This window comes from Aquarana catesbeiana, linkage group LG07 (genome assembly GCF_042186555.1).
Source record: "Aquarana catesbeiana isolate 2022-GZ linkage group LG07, ASM4218655v1, whole genome shotgun sequence".
NCBI lineage: Eukaryota > Metazoa > Chordata > Amphibia > Anura > Ranidae > Aquarana > Aquarana catesbeiana.
The window spans coordinates 328,827,683-328,844,284 of NC_133330.1; the positions used below are offsets into that span (position 1 = coordinate 328,827,683).

The window sequence follows — 16,602 nt, forward strand, 5'->3', positions numbered from 1 at the left end:
CTAAAATGCCCTTTTTATTCGTATTTTAGTCATCTGAATTGTTTTCATTTTAGTCGATTTAGTGTTTTTAGTCGGATTTAGTGTTCATTTAGTCGCCAAAAAAAATGTTGGTGGCAGCAACATTTGGCCAATGAGGCAACATAAAAAAATGACAACTTACAGTTTAGTAGCACAAGTTGAAGATCAGAGTGCTGGGTCTCAGGGTAAGCATTAAGGCTCCATGCACACTGGACGTTAAAATAACGTTATAAAAACGCCAGTAGCTTTGCAGTGAGTCTTTCAATGTCTTTTAATGTTTTTGCAATAGCGTTTATTATCGGTTTTTAGCATTTTTTAGCTTCTTTTTTTTTTTCAATGGATCAAAAGCGTTAAACGCTGGTGAGCCACGTTTTTGAGCGTTTTTCAATTTTTGTGGTCAGAAAAAAAGTCTCCTGAACGCGATTTTATGGCGTTCAGAAAACAGCCCATAAACTCCACTGCTGATAAACATCCAAAAACGTCCATGTGTGCTATAGATACATAGGATAACATAGAGGGGAGTTTATGGGCTGTTAAAAAAAACGCCCAAACTCCAAAAAAAGTGCGTTAATGAGCTTCAGTGTGCATGGAGCCCAAGACTTCATTCCCACAAGGCGGCTCCACTGCCACGGAGTCCACCTCTGTCGCCTACATAGGCTAACATGGAGCGCCCGTTCAGGTCCGCCAACAAAACGGACAGGCGGACCTGAACGGTCCGACAGTGTGAAAGCGGCCTAAAGGACATTTGGATGGATGGATTCCACTATCAAAATGTGAAGTATGTCATGAATCGGGTAGAAGGTAGGACATCAATTGGAGGGTCATTGATTAATAGTCTGGTTTGATACCATGAGGCGTATTGAAAACATTGTACTATAGACAGAGTTTGAATAAAAGTTTCCCAAACATAAGAGTGGGATTTTTTTTTTTTTTTTTTTTAAATACAACCTTCCTGTTTTCATTACATACCTTATGATGTCATCACTGGGTCTCTGTGCTTTTGTATGCAATTCAGGCAGATCATGGCTAGAGGGGGCGGCTGACAGGGGTGCTCCTCTCAAGAGCCCTCCCATCTGGTGCAGTGGGCTGGGCCTTGGGAGGAGTTTAGCAAATATCAAAATGCCTTGATGGGTGGAAGTCACTCTGGAGGAGTGGGCGTTCCTTGGCAAGGCTGTAAGTGCATGCCGACCACTCTAGGTAACACCTACGTGTAATACTGAGTTTCTATGATGCAAACCTATGAATTAAAGGGGTGGGCCATGGACCGGGGCTTGGAAGGGCTAGGTGGTGGATGTCCTCCAGCCAGGAAATGAGACGGGTCCTGACTTACTATAGCTTCTAGTGCACATTGTGAGAAGCTCACAGTGTGCAGTGAAATCAGAGGAAGCCATTTCAGTCCAGGAGAGGAGCCGGTACAACTGCGCAAAACTGAAGGGGAGGGCTGGAGCTCAGATTTAATGGAATAGAGCAAGTAACACAATGCAGGTATCTTAACTCTAGGGCAGTGATGGCGAACCTTGGCACCCTAGATGTTTTGGAACTACATTTCCCATAATGCTCATGCACTCTGCAGTGTAGTTGAGCATCTTGGGAAATGTAGTTCCAAAACACCTGGGGTGCCAAGGTTCGCCATCACTGCTCTAGGATGTCTACATGTATGTGGAGGCACCACAATAATGTCCTTCATACAATTTAGAATTTTTATAATTCTGACCGATGTTCTCTAAACCTTTTAACTGGTGGAGTAAACCTCATGTATAAAAGCCAAATTAAAATTTGAGTATCTGTGTTCTATTAAAGGAGACAGTTTGAGCTGTTGCTTCTTCTGCTACATCTAATGTAGAAGACTTTATTGGTTTTATCCAATGCAATACAAATAAACGGACACCCGTGCTTTATATAGGTCACTTACTTTCAGGGAAGCTATGTCTTTGTGGTTTTGCCCATCCGGTTGGCCGTCGGTAATCTGATTCAGCTTCTCCTCCAACCTGACGATCTTGTCTTGAAGCTGGGCTTTATCTTGCACCAGGTGTTCTATCTGGAAGTAGATTTTATTTGACAAGTTTTTGAGCTCGTCGTTGTTCTCCTGCAGCTTCGAGGTTTTCACCTTCAGTTCCTCCTCCTTCTCCCTGATCTCGTTGGTCTGTTCTGAGAGGTCGTAGAAGGACTTGTCGAAAACGTTGAGCTTCTGGAAGATCTCGTTGATCTGGTTTTTCGTCTTCTGGACAAAATCTTTCAAGCCGTGGCCGAGCTGTAGGAGGCCGTTGGCTAAGATCCGGACGTCGTCCAGCATTGCGAATCGAGGTTTGGTTTCTGTGGGTAAAGATTCGAAGTTGAAGTCGTCTTTTTTCTCGATGGTCGCTGAGAGAACGAGGGGAAGGAGAAGGAGTACGAGGACCTTCATCTTGGTGCTTCTTCCAGGGGGGGAGATGTTATCCACTTCTGCTTCAAGTGTGCCCCTGGTGCCTTGTAATTAAGCTATATATATCACAGAGATTAACCACAGACCGTGCCGTAGTTGATAATTAAACAAGACGTTTGAACCAATGTAACCTCTGACCAATTTTTTTTTTTTTTTTTGACTTGTGGAAGTACCACCCAGGATGGAATGACACAATCCTAGAAAAAAAAGAAGCATATTATGTCTATTGAATCACGTTCTGATTCCTTAAGAGTATAAAAACAATTATTCACTTTTTTTTTTTATATATGCAGTCCTGCCACTTCACCCATTTTTTTTTTTTTTTGTAGCACATTGCAAAACAAAATATTTTAGAGATATGGAAGAGCGTAATTTTTTTTTTTCTACCAGTTCCAAGGACAATTACAGCGAGTTTGTGGAAAATTCTTGGTATTATTACAATGTAACAACACAATGGGGATGATTTACTAAAACTGGAGAGTGTAAAATCTGGTGCAGCTCTGCATAATAGCCAATTGGCTTCTAACTTCAGCTTGTTCAATAAAGACCCCTTTCACACTGGAGCGTTTTGCAGGCGCTATTAGGGCTGGGGAAAAAAAATCGATTTGAATCTTGAATCGAGTTAAGAGGTCAAATCGGTTAAAATTTTCAGCAAATCGATTTTTTTTTTCCCCCTAGGACTGGCGCTGACACCGCGCCAGTCCTGGTGGAAAAAAAAAAATCGATTTGCTGAAAATTTTAATCGATTTGACCTCTCAACTCGATTCAAGATTCAAATCGAGTTGAGAGGTCAAATCGATTAAAATTTTCAGCAAATCGATTTTTTTAGATTTTTTTTTTTTCACCAGGACCGGCCCGGTGTCAGCGCCGATCCTGGTGAAAAAAAAAAATCGATTTGCTGAAAATTTGAATCAATTTTGAATCGAATTTGAATCGTCCGGCCTAGTCCGCGAGGCCGGACGCCGCGGACTAGGCCGGAGCCGCGGCCTCGCCTAAAAACTCCTGCCCGCAGCTCCTCAGGACCGGCGCGGTGTCCATCAAAAAAAAAAAAAAATCGAATCGTGAATCGAGTTTTTTTTTTTAAATCGCAGATTTTTTTTTAGAAAATCGCCCAGCTCTAGGCGTTATAGCGTTAAAAATAGCGCCCTAAAAAATAGTGCCCTAACTACCCTAAAACAGCTGCTCCATTCACTCCAGTGTGGAAGCCTGAGGGCTTTCACACTGGAGCGGTGCGCTGGCAGGGCGTCAGAAAAAGTACTGCCAGCAGCTTATTTGGAGCGGTGAACTCACCGCTCCTCCACTGCTGCCCCCCATTGAAATCGCGGCGTTTTGCGGGTGGATTTAACCCCTTTTCCGCCGCTAGCGGGGGGTTAAAACTGCCCCGCTAGCCACTAAACGACGGTAAAGCGGCGCGAAAAATAGCGCCGCTTTACCGCTGACGCCGGTGGCGGCACAGTGTGAAAGGGGTCTAAGCGTTGGCAATGAAACCTGGAAGCTGATTGGTTTCTATGCAGAGCTCCACCAGTCTTTGCACTGTTCAGTTTTAGTAAATCAACCCCGTTGTGTTTTATTTGTCTCAATTTTGTAATACAGTTTGTGCTTCTAGAAACAAGTTACAAAATCTGCTTAAAATGATATTAAACCCCTTAGACCCCCCTTTGCATTACGCAATTTGGAATTGCGGCAAAAACATGCAATGTGCGTTTTGGGTGCCATTATTTTTAATGGCGCTTCAAATGCGGTGTGATTCTGCTGTGATTGCAATGCGACAGAATACTGCAGCAGAACATGCGTTTAAAAATTGCGCTAAGCTTGTAGCCCAAAAAGGAGCTGCAGCTTCTTTTAGGCAACCAATGCGCATAGGGCAGCTCGTTGAAGTGAATGGGCTTTCCCTATGGATGTCACAATCGCGCAACAAAAATCGCGAGCGGGAACACTCGTTCTCGCTATGCAATATGTGAACAGGGCCTTCCTTTTAAAAGCACTTGCAGCTGATTTAAAAAGTGATTGTAAAGGCAGAAGGTGCATTCTATGCATTAGGATAAAAAAAACACCTGTGTGCAGCAGCCCCCCCCTAATACTTACCTGAGCCCCATCTCCGCAGTGTTGCAGGAGAGACTCGACTGGACAGGACTCTCCCTCCTCTTTGGCTGAGACAGCAGCGGAGTGCCATTGGCTCCCGCTGCTGTCAATCAAAGTCAGTGAGCCAATAAGGAGAGAGGGGGCGGGGCCATGTCCCCCAATACTTACATGAGCCCATCTTAGCAATGTTGCAGGAGCACCAATGATGGGACAATATTCTTCCCACTGACACCAACAATGGGGCACTCATCCTCCCACTGACACCAACGATGGGGCACTCATCCTCCCACTGACACCAAGGATGGGGCACTCATCCTCCCGCTGACACCAAGGATGGGGCACTCATCCTCCCGCTGACACCAAGGATGGGGCACTCATCCTCCCCCTGACACCAAGGATGGGGCACTCATCCTCCCGCTGACACCAAGGATGGGGCACTCATCCTCCCGCTGACACCAAGGATGGGGCACTCATCCTCCCGCTGACACCAAGGATGGGGCACTCATCCTCCCACTGACACCAAGGATGGGGCACTCACTGACACCAAGGATGGGGCACTCATCCTCCCACTGACACCAAGGATGGGGCACTCATCCTCCCACTGACACCAAGGATGGGGCACTCATCCTCCCACTGACACCAAGGATGGGGCACTCATCCTCCCACTGACACCAAGGATTGGGCACTCATCCTCCCACTGACACCAAGGATTGGGCACTCACTGACACCAAGGATGGGGCACTCATCCTCCCACTGACACCAAGGATGGGGCACTCATCCTCCCACTGACACCAAGGATGGGGCACTCATCCTCCCACTGACACCAAGGATGGGGCACTCATCCTCCCACTGACACCAAGGATGGGGCACTCATCCTCCCACTGACACCAAGGATGGGGCACGCATCCTCCCACTGACACCAATGATGGGGCACTATTCCTCCCACTGACATCAACGATGGGGCATTCATCCTCCCACTGACACCAACGACGGGGCACTATTCCTCCCACTGACACCAAAGACGGGGCACTATTCCTCCCACTGACACCAACAATGGGGCACGCATCCTCCCACTGACACCAATGATGGGGCACTATTCCTCCCACTGACACCAACGACGGGGCACTTAGCCTGCCACTGACACCAACATTTGACAATATTGTTCCCACCAATACCAGTGATGGGGCTCTATTCCTACCCCCACTGATCACAGTTGCTATGCAAGTTTCTTACTCCCACTGACACCTAAGCCTGTACATTGCTTACACGAAGGCATTTTCTACTCCCTATTGCACAGTTTGGCCCCCATAAAATCCGAAGGACAGTAATCTGGTCCTGTTTGTTTAGAAAATTTGCTTTTTTACACCATAGAAATAAAAGCAGACTGTGGTAAGCCCCCCCTGGCAGTCTTGCATGGGTTGTTCCATCCATTGTAACCATGACTTTTACTGGCCAGCTTGGCCTGCTGTCAGATGTGGACAGAACTATAAATTAAAGGCCTTTGAAATACATTTTTTTAAAAAGTAACTTGTATACAGAGAGGTATCATTACAGGTACCAAAATACAATTTATTCTTGTTTAAAGCCAGCCTTTAATTATTGCTGTTAAACAGAAAAAGCTTGAGAACATTGTGATTCCAAATCATGGAGGGGGGACCTGCCCAGACATTAGTATAAAAAATGTTTTGCAAGTAACCATTTCTCACCATCAGAAAAAAAAGCTAACTAATAAGCTAATCTAATAATGTAAAATGAAAATACAAGACAGCAGAGTATTTACCATGTGCTAGAGGATGATTCCATTATCATATATACTTACGTTGGTCTCAATGGGTTTGGATGATGGTGATCATTCACTCCGCTGAGATGGGTTTTTGAAGTGCTCTGTAACGTTTGATGGTCGTCTTTATCTGAGTTATTGTACAAAAAAAAAAAAAAAAAAGGGTCCCCTTTTTACGTACGTTCTCTGAAATGACTCATTCTGAACATTGGCTAATACAGAAGAAGCAGAACTGCTGTCATTATTTTTTTTTTTTTGTGCCTGAGTCACTTTCTGGCTGAGCGTGCATTTCCCGGACGTGTTCGTGCTGGAAATACTTTTCACCCAAATTCACCTAAGACGTGACACGAACCGCGCAGCCCGGAGACACCACAAGCTGTTGCTGAGATGTTGATGGCATCAGCAGTGTCCCTCCCAACACACAACACGCCTGATATCTACGGCTTGAGCTGCAGAGGAGCGAAGTGATAACAATTCCTAATATTGGGGGTTCTACCATTCTCGAAGGGAAGCTGTCCTTTGGGCAAATCGACAAGATTAACTTTTTTTTTTTTTTTTCAACACATACTGTATTTATTTTTCCTTTTGCCTCCTCGTCCTTAAATTCAGCTGCTAGAAATAAAAGAAAAATGTACGGTGGGTTTGCTATCTCATATCATCTCCTGGACAGTGTGGGTGTTTTTTTTTTCGCATGGATCCCTATGTTTTGGTCAAATATGTAATTGGGGGTGGGTAAGGGAGTGGTGTGGGTTGGGTTGACAAGCTTCACAGGCAATGCTCATACTTATGTCTTAACCGCTTCAGCCCCGGAAGATTTTACCCCCCCCCCCCTTCCTGACCAGAACACTTTTTGCTATTCGGCACTGCGCCGCTTTAACTGACAATTGCGCGGTCGTTGCGAGGTCGCACCCAAAGAAAACTGATGTCTTTTTTTTCCCCACAAATAGAGCTTTCTTTTGGTGGTATTTGATCGCCTCTGCGGTTTTTATTTTTTGCGCTATAAACAAAAAAAGAGCGTCAATTTAAAAAAAAAAAAAAAAACGCAATATTTTTTACTGTCTGCTATAATAAATATCCCCCAAAAATATATAAAAAAAACTATTTTTTTCCTCAGTTTAGGCCGATACGTATTCTTCTACATATTTTTGGTAAAAAAACAAAACGTAATAAGCGTATATTGATTGGTTTGCGCAAAAGTTATAGCGTCTACAAAATAGGGGATAGTTTTATGGCATTTTTAGTATTTTTTTTTTTTTTTATTATTAATGGCGGCGATCTGTGATTTTTATCGGGACTGCGACATTATGGCGAACACATCGGACACTTTTGACACTATTTTGGGCCCGTTGTCATTTATACAGCGATCAGTGCTATAAAAATGCACTGATTACCGTGTAAATGACACTGGCAGGGAAGGAGTTAACTACTAGGGGCAATGAAGGGGTTAAGTGTGTCCTAGGGAGTGATTCTAACTGTGGGGGGGGGGATGGGCTTCCACTCACATGACAGAGATCGATGTTCCCGATGACAGGGAGCTGTGATCTCTGTCATGTCACTAGGCAGAACGGGGAAATTCCTTGTTTACTTAGGCGCTTCCCTGTTCTGCGGCTTTGTGACACGATTGCCGGGAGACCGGCGGACTCGGTCCTGTGCCTTCTATCCCCGCCTCTTAAAGGGGACGTACAGGTACGCCCATTTGCCCACCGCTGCAGTTGTGCCGACGTGTATCGGCGTGCAGTGGATGGCAAGTGGTTAGTGTAATGCACTTTTTCTTTTTGTGTATCACTTCTTTTCTTTATTTTTTTGGACTACTTACAGTATTGTGGTGGGCGGTCCTTACTGTTGGTTTTTATACACTATGTATTTTTGAAAACCATAAAAAAAAAAATTTCCAAAAAAGAAATAAAAGAAAAGGCTTGAGTAGACATGTGCAGAACGGAAATTTTTGTTTCGTTTTCGGATAGAATCATTATGATACTAATTTCGTTTTCGGAATTACATTAGTTTCGATTTGTTTCATTTAGTTTCGCTTATTCATTTTCTAACGAATTCCAAATTCTCGGAACGATTCAGATCAGTTGAAACATGATCGACTGATTAAGAATTCTGTGTGAAGAATAGCTGGTTGTTGAAATGTTAGTCACAACAGTAAAATCAGTCTGTATATGCAGTAAAACATGCTTGTTATACTCACTGTGGAACAAAGGGGTTAATCCTCTGTATTGTGTAAAAAGGCTGCTTGATCCTGTATGCACAGATCCTCCTCTAATTCCACTGACTCCAGAACATGTCCAGATAAGATAGAGCCTTTGGGGGGCACTTTGCACATGCTCCGTTTGGTGTGTATTGATGGGAGGGTGCATGTGATCAGCAAAGGGTCAATCAGCACTGCCAGACAGAGGGTCAGGGGTCCTGGATCCTGATAGGACAGCTCGGTGCAGTATGAAAACTCCTCCTACAAGTTTTACCAGGAACTGATCGAAGTCACAATACTTCTGTTCTGTGTACTGTGGGAGACCAGATATAGTGAATGCAGAGTCCTGGGCTTAGTAACACCGGCCGCCGTGTTCCTAACAATCGATGACTCATCAGCTGTCAGCGGGCTTCCCCACTGACAGCTGAAATGTAAACAAAAGTATGCCGGCAATGAAAAATTCTGAAAAAAAAAAAACAGCGTGGGGTCCTCCCTAATCCATACCAGGCCCTTTTGGCTGCATGCTTGGATAAGGGTCTGGTATGGATCTCGGGGGGGACTCCACGCCGTTTTTTAAAATTTTGGCATGGGGTTCCTCTTAAAATCTGCTTGTTAACACTGCTTGTTTCTGAATTTTTTTGAATTTTTCATTGCCGGCATTCTTTTGTTCACATTTCAGCTGTCAGTGGGGAAGCCCGCTGACAGCTGATGAGGCATCCGTTGTTAAGGGTGCTTCCTGGCCTGCTCTTTAACAACCAGCTATTCTTCACACAGAATTTTAATCGGTCGATCGTTTTTCGACCAATTCGAATAGTTCGTAAAATTTGGAATATGTTAGAATACGAATATACGAAAGGAAATTAAACGAATTTCAGCAAAAATTAATTACTATTTTATTTGGAGATCTCAGAATAACCAAAAATTAATCTGAATTTATATTCGGACCAAAACTAATTGCACATGTCTAAGCTCGAGTTAGCTATAAGTCCCTGGAGTCAGGCTATGGGCTGATGGATCCAGCACTGTCAGATGGGGGAGTTACATGCTCCTCCATATCTTGAAGTACTTGGTATCTGCTTTTCTGCAAGCAGCTAAGCAGATTGGTAGGGGAGCAATGGAAGGTTAAATACATAGTCCACTTTTTTGATAACAAAAAATAATAAATGCACCCTGTGGCAGAGCTGGGCCCTGCCACCCTGTAAAAAGAGGTAAATGGCATGCAAGGTTCTCAAGGACGCAGTTTGAGAGGCTCCAGAATGGCCATTATGAGCAGAGAAATTTGTTTGTTTTTTTTTTCCCTCCGGGTTTTGTAACTCCCAAATTGAGTTCTGGATTGCCTCTAATGCTGTGTCCAGGTTTTACCTAAGAGCAACAGGGTGTGTGTGTGTGTGTGTGTATAGGGGTGTGTAGGTGTGCACACCCTTTATAGCCAAGGGTCTCACAGTAGTTCTGGGCTCCAACTGGGAGACAGGTGGTTCCCTACAGTACAAACAAACGGCAACTGTCCCAACCCATAACTGGCATCAACAGCAAGGAGCACATGGAAGGGCAACACAGGTCAAACAAAAACCAAGAAAAATTCCCAGCTCAACTTACCAACCAGCCTGCAACAAACTGAATTGTCCTGTCTAACAGGGATTTAGTTTGCACGCATTTGCAAATACATGCGTAAGCTGCAGAGGTCGCGACAAGGCATGCAAGTATTTTCTGTAGTCCTAACTCTCTAAATTTTGAGAGCCTCCAGAGTAGAAGCACATATATTGAGGGCAGGTTTACCTGGGGGGAGCCCACTCCTCCTTAAAGGCATGGGGCTCACTGTAGACCCAGCACAATGGCAGCAAAGGTGTCCAGTGCACCCCTCACCAAATAACCAACAGTACAAACAAAAAGGCAACTACCCCCACCTATTATTGGCCTCAACAGCAAGGAGCACATGGAAGGGTGAGGCATGTCAAACAAAAACAAGGAAAAATTCTGAGCTCAACTTACCAACCAGCCTGCAACCAAACCGAATTGTCCTGTCTAACAGTTCACGGTAAAAACAAGGGGTTTAGTTTGCACACAGGTGGGTACCTGCCTAAAGGCCACTGCGTGGACCAGAGTAGTAGTGAGCTACAAGCCAGGAGGCTTGATGTCATTTTTCTTTGTGTGTTGGTCATGGTGGAAATCCTTGTGAGGGCAACAATTTTATTGGAACTTTATAATCTCCTATAATTAAAAGTGGGACAATAAGCGCTAAAACAATATTTTATGGCTGGACTGTATGGAGGTTATGGAGCTGGAGGGCACTACTTGAAGTGACGAATGCTGCGTCATCATCATTGAGACCTGTGAGACCCTCTGCCGTGGTGGTTGAGGGGGACTTGTAGTTTTCCATTCTCAGGTCCTGTGAATGGATTCATGCAACTGTATGGACAGAGCCATTGCACAGCTGCACCAAACTCAAAAATATACCGAGCGCTGCAGGGGAAAAGAACCCAGGGTGGGGGTTGCAGAAAGTCAACATGTACTATATTGCATCCTAAATATGGGTGAAGTATGGAATGAAAAGTGCATTGCTACTGGGATAGGGAGCAGAGATGGATTAAGGCAGAATGGGGTCTTTGGCAATGTAGCATCTTTGATGAATCACGTTCCTTTGGTTGACATTGATAGGGATTATAATAGACACAGTGAAGCCACCCCATTTACATTGTCTGTACTGCCATGGCCCCTCCCCATCAGACACCATCTACCTACAAGTGTATCATGCCTTGAAGCAACAGGCAGCTTTGACCAACTGGGCTATCCACCTGGGTTACTGCAGGAGCATGAAAGTTGTAGCTGGCCTCCCTAGTCATCCACCCATCCCTAGGCCCCTGCCTAGGTTGCTTTGTGCATGATTTGGTTCTGGAAGTGTTTAAAGCAAACCTTGTTGCTTTGTCCTGAAAGGGTAATGCTCAGGTTTGCTTTAAAGCTCACACTTCATCTGGTATTGACAGATTCATCATAAACAAAGACTTTAACGTTTGGTCCGATATTTAGGTCCTGCTCAGTGCACTTCTCAGGATAAAGAATCCTCAGAGCACTCCATAAATCTGTATGTGTACCCAGTGGCGGCTGGTGCTCAATTTTCTTGGGGGGGGGGGGGGGGCGTGTAGCTGCCAGCCAACCACCCCCCATCCTCGGCACTCGATCGCCGCTCCCCCCATCGATTGATCAATCGGTGCTTTGCTCACCCGTTGCCTGCCAGCCCCTCACTTACCCCATCAAGGTTGCGGCTACCCCCCGCCCCCCCCCCCCCCCCCCCCCCCCCCCGTGTCTTCTCCCAAGTCCGGACGGTCACTTATCTTCCAGGACACTCAGGACTTAGGACTCATGGCTAATCTGGTCTCGGGACCCGCTTTCTGATTGCCCAGGATTAGAAACAGGAAGACATTATAATATAATATTAATTCGCTAATGTCACACAACTGGGTGGGCTCGGGGAGCAGTGCTCTGTCGCACCCTTTTTGAAGCCAATTAGAGCCTCAGGCTCTAATCGTGTGCTTGAAAAAACAAAACATTGAAATCCATGTGTCCGGCGCCCTGCATGTAGATTAGAGGGGCAACGCCCCTTCGCCCCGTATCGGTGGCCACTGTGTGTACCTATACCTGTACCTGTACCTAAGTTTATAGCAACATGTCATGAGAAAAAAAGAGCAGAAACGTCCCGGGAGTGTTAGATTATTCATCACAGAGTCATCAGCTAAGGAAACAATAGTATATTTATTAAACGCCAAGTAACGCGTTTCACAGCTAACTGCCACTTTGTCAGACAGGCGGTGTGTAGTGACCAGTTCTACAGTAAAAACATACAATACACTAAGAACATTAGGAAGAAAGTGTTTTTCTAAATATTTTCTTTTTTTAATATTGCTCAATAAGTAAAATATAAGATCAGCAGGTTAAAACCATAATAACCATTCAGGAAAAAAACATTTTTAAAAAGTGGCAAAAAGTCCAAAAGTCATCATGTACAAAAAAAAAAAAAACCACAATGAGCAAATACCCCATGGTGAAAAGGAAACAATGCCACCTACGCCCCCCACCAGCTCTATTGGAGCGCTCTGCACCCTTAAATTACTTCAAATTAAAGTTACATGAATGTATCAGTATTATTAAATTATTATGAATATTAGACAAGGGAATTCTTTTCTTCTTCTTTTTTTTTTTTTATTGTTATATTTTTTTATAAAAAGTGTAGGTGAGAGGGACGGAAGGGTATTTTTTTTTTTTTTTGGTTCACTTGCGTTCTGTAGATAAAACTAAATATTGCATAGAAAACTGCAAAACAACTCCTATTTTGTGATGTGATATCCAAGGACAGCCTTGATTGAGGTTATCATTCAGACATGATGTCCCAGTATAAAGTGTAAACAGTTTGGAAGAACCTTTACTCACACAGACCCTGCTGCTCATCATGGCAATGTTTTATAAATTATTAATAAATTATTAATAAATAAAAACAAAGTGCACCTGTCTATCTCTAATACATAACTTTGCAGTGCCAGAAACCCCGTTCAGCTGCAGTTTTCAGCGCTGAAAACAAACACACATTTCACACTGAGCACAGCATGTCGGTTAGAAGCAGTGTCTAATTGACATCCCGACAGCCAATTAAAGGTGCGCATGGCATACTGACAACACTTCCGCTAGGTAAGACTCAGTGGCCTAGTGTTGTCACCCATCAAAAGTAAGTGGGTGCCATAGCTGGCAGGATTTCTGGGTAAGAAGCTTTGCAACTGATTCATGGGATAGGCGCCTTTCATGTAGGCATTGTCATTTCAGCTAAAGCAGGCGATTAAGGCTTAAGGTTAAGGCATCCATCTACCCTGTTTCCCTGAAAATAAGACCTAGTGTGATTGTTGGTGATGGCTGCAATATAAGCCTTACCCCCCAAATAAGCCTTAGTTAAAGTCCCTGTAGGTCTTATTTTCAGGGTAGGGCTTATTTTCGGGGAAACAGGGTAGGGCTTATATTGCAGCCATCACTGACAATAACGCTGGGTCTTATTTTCGGGGAAATAGGGTATCAAAACCAAGCGATGACCGCTGGACGGCCCCATACATATTGTCATGGCCATTAGGCTTTGGGTACAACATATCATGTTCAGCAGGCGATACCACATGCCAGTGCGCACTATAGAAGTGAATGGGGGCTCGCAACAACCGGTTCTAACAGATGTAGTTGTGGCGCAGTAAAGAGGGATTTTCGGTGAAAATTTGCTCTTCAAACAGGTGTTCGGGAGGTGGCACACTGCCTCCTGATTACCTGCTGAGCAGCCGCTGCTGAAAAAGTGATCCACCACAGATTGCGAGTCATCAGCTTTGCCGGTGTGAAGAGGGGCCAAAACATCATGATGCCAAAAAATATATTTAGGGTTTACATAAACTTAAAAATTATAATGCTAGTTTTTTTTTGAAATTTTCCAGTTCTGTCCCCTATGGGGCCACGTACGATGCAGTACTTTGTCTCATGTTTCTAAGTGCTTTCTACCCTTAGATATGAGCATTGACCTGACTTACTCTCTTCCTGCAGCGTCTGATCCGACAACAGCTCTGAAGGAGACGGCTGATTCACAACAGCAGCTTGTGAGGACCTCCCTGAGACAAGCAACAGCAAGAGGAATGCTGTGGCCTGACACACCTCTTCCCGTTGCATTGCTCTTGCCGTTGCTTGTCTTGAGAAGGGGCTCACCAGCTGAGAGAAAGCTGCATCTATGAATCAGCCGTCTCCTTCATAGCTGTTGTCAGTGGCAGGAGGAGAAGGGGGCAGATCGGACCTCATAACTAGAGTTGGAAAGCATTTAGAAACATGGGACAAAGTACTACGTGTGCTTTGTCTCACAAGGTACCGAACTGTAAAATGAAAATGATGAGAGATCTTAAATCTTCTTTAAGTTTTGCTTCCTGAACTAAAATCTATTATCTTGCACTAGTGTGTTGTTATTACAGTATCTCACAAAAGTGAGTACACCCCTCACATTTTTGTAAATATTTTATTTTACCTTTTTATGTGACAACACTGAAGAAATGACACTTTGCTACAATGTAAAGTAGTGAGTGTACAGCTTGTATAACAGTGTAAATTTGCTGTCCCCTCAAAATAACTCAACACACAGCCATTAATGTCTAAACCGTTGGCAACAAAAGTGAGTACATCCCTAAGTGAAAATGTCCAAATTGGGCCCAATTAGCCATTTTCCCTCCCCGGTGTCATGTGACTTGTTAGTGTTACAAGGTCTCAGGTGTGAATGGGGAGCAGGTGTGTTAAATTTGGCGTTATCGCTCTCCTTCTCTCATACTGGTCAATGGAAGTTCAACATGGCACCTCATGGCAAAGAACTCTCTGAGGATCTGAAAAAAAGAATTGTTGCTCTACATAAAGATGGCCTAGGCTATAAGAAGATTGCCAAGACCCTAAAACAGAGCTGCAGCACGGTGGCCAAGACCATACAGCGGTATAACAGGACAGGTTCCCCTCAGAACAGGCCTTGCCATGGTCGACCAAAGAAGTTGAGGTCACGTGCTCAGCATCATATCCAGAGGTTGTCTTTGGGAAATAGACGTATGAGTGCTGCCAGCATTGCTGCAGAGGTTGAAGGGGTGGGGGGGTCAGCCTGTCAGTGCTCAAACAATACGCCGCACACTGCATCAAATTGGTTGCATGGCTGTCATCCCAGAAGGAAGCCTCTTCTAAAGATGATGCACAAGAAAGTCCGCAAACAGTTTGCTGAAGACAACCAGACTAAGGACATGGATTACTGGAACCATGTCCTGTGGTCTGATGAGACCAAGATAAATGTGTTTGGTTCAGATGGTGACAAGCGTATGTGGCGGCAACCAGGTGAGGAGTACAAAGACAAGTGTGTCTTGCCTACAGTCAAGCATGGTGGTGGGAGTGTCATGGTCTGGGGCTGCATGAGTGCTGCCGGCACTGGAGAGCTACAGTTCATTGAGGGAACCATGAATGCCAACATGTACTGTGATATACTGAAGCAGAGCATGATCCCCTCCCTTCAGAGACTGGGCCGCAGGGCAGTATTCCAACATAACGACTCCAAACACACCTCCAAGAAGCTGAGGGTAAAGGTGATGGACTGGCCAAGCATGTCTCCAGACCTAAACCCTATTGAACATCTGTGGGACATCCTCAAACAGAAGTTGGAGGAGCGCAAGGTCTCTAACATCCACCAGCTCTGTGATGTCCTCATGGAGGAGGGGAAGAGGACTCCAGTGACAACCTGTGAAGCTCTGGTGAACTCCATGCCCAAGAAGGTTAAGGCAGTGCTGGAAAATAATGGTGGCCACACAAAATATTGACATTTTGGACCCAATTTGGACATTTTCACTTAGGGGTGTATTCACTATTGTTGCCAGCGGTTTAGACATTAATGGCTGTGTGTTGAGTTATTTTGAGGGAACAGCAAATTTACACTGTTATACAAGCTGTACACTCACTACTTTACATTGTAGCAAAGTGTCATTTCTTCAGTGTTGTCACATGAAAAGAGAGAAGAAAATATTTACAAAAATGTGAGGGGTGTACTCACTTCTGTGAGATACTGTATATCTGCAATGAGATATATAATTTCAGCAATTTATTTCATATATTTATATTTATTTATTTTTAATTTTTTTCTGTGTGTGTTCTGTAACGCTGTGTTCATGACACATTGCACATACAGGATTTCTTGGATTGTTTTGTCCTGACTTTTGACATCATGGACTCAAAATCTTTCCCCTTATACACTGAAGGAAGTGACTCATATGGGGGGTTACGGTTATCTTTGGGCTGTGCCCTTTATTCTCTCTTTCTTCTCCTCTGTACACTATGTCTCTGGTGTTATTAGAGGCCAGCAGCGCCACCTAGTGCTCTGTTCTCCATGTGCAGCTTGGCTTACAGCATTTTATGGACTCAACTGGTCTTTTCTAGGCTACGTATAGCCCTTTTATTACATTTTTTTTTTAAATTTTATGGGCAGTTTATTTAAAATGAATGTGGTCCCATTCATATTCCAGTGGCTAAAAGGTTACTCCTTTAATGTAAGCAATTTCAGTCCAGGAGAGGAGCCGGTTCCACTGT

General features: G+C 44.3%; 2 protein-coding genes across 2 annotated transcripts in view; one reads left to right on the top strand and one right to left on the bottom strand.

The window, feature by feature from the left end:
- Nucleotides 1-6,677, bottom strand: part of ANGPTL3 (angiopoietin like 3) — a 29,027-nt gene extending 22,350 nt beyond the window's left edge. The window contains exons 1-2 of the mRNA XM_073593822.1: nucleotides 6,342-6,677; nucleotides 1,931-2,637 (exon numbers count right to left, since the gene is read on the bottom strand). Of these exons, the coding sequence (XP_073449923.1) occupies nucleotides 1,931-2,422 (492 nt within the window). The 5' untranslated portion in view covers nucleotides 2,423-2,637; nucleotides 6,342-6,677. The remainder of the gene's footprint in view (nucleotides 1-1,930; nucleotides 2,638-6,341) is intronic.
- Nucleotides 1-16,602, top strand: part of DOCK7 (dedicator of cytokinesis 7) — a 272,852-nt gene that overhangs the window by 121,687 nt on the left and 134,563 nt on the right. The gene's annotated exons all lie outside the window — the stretch shown is intronic.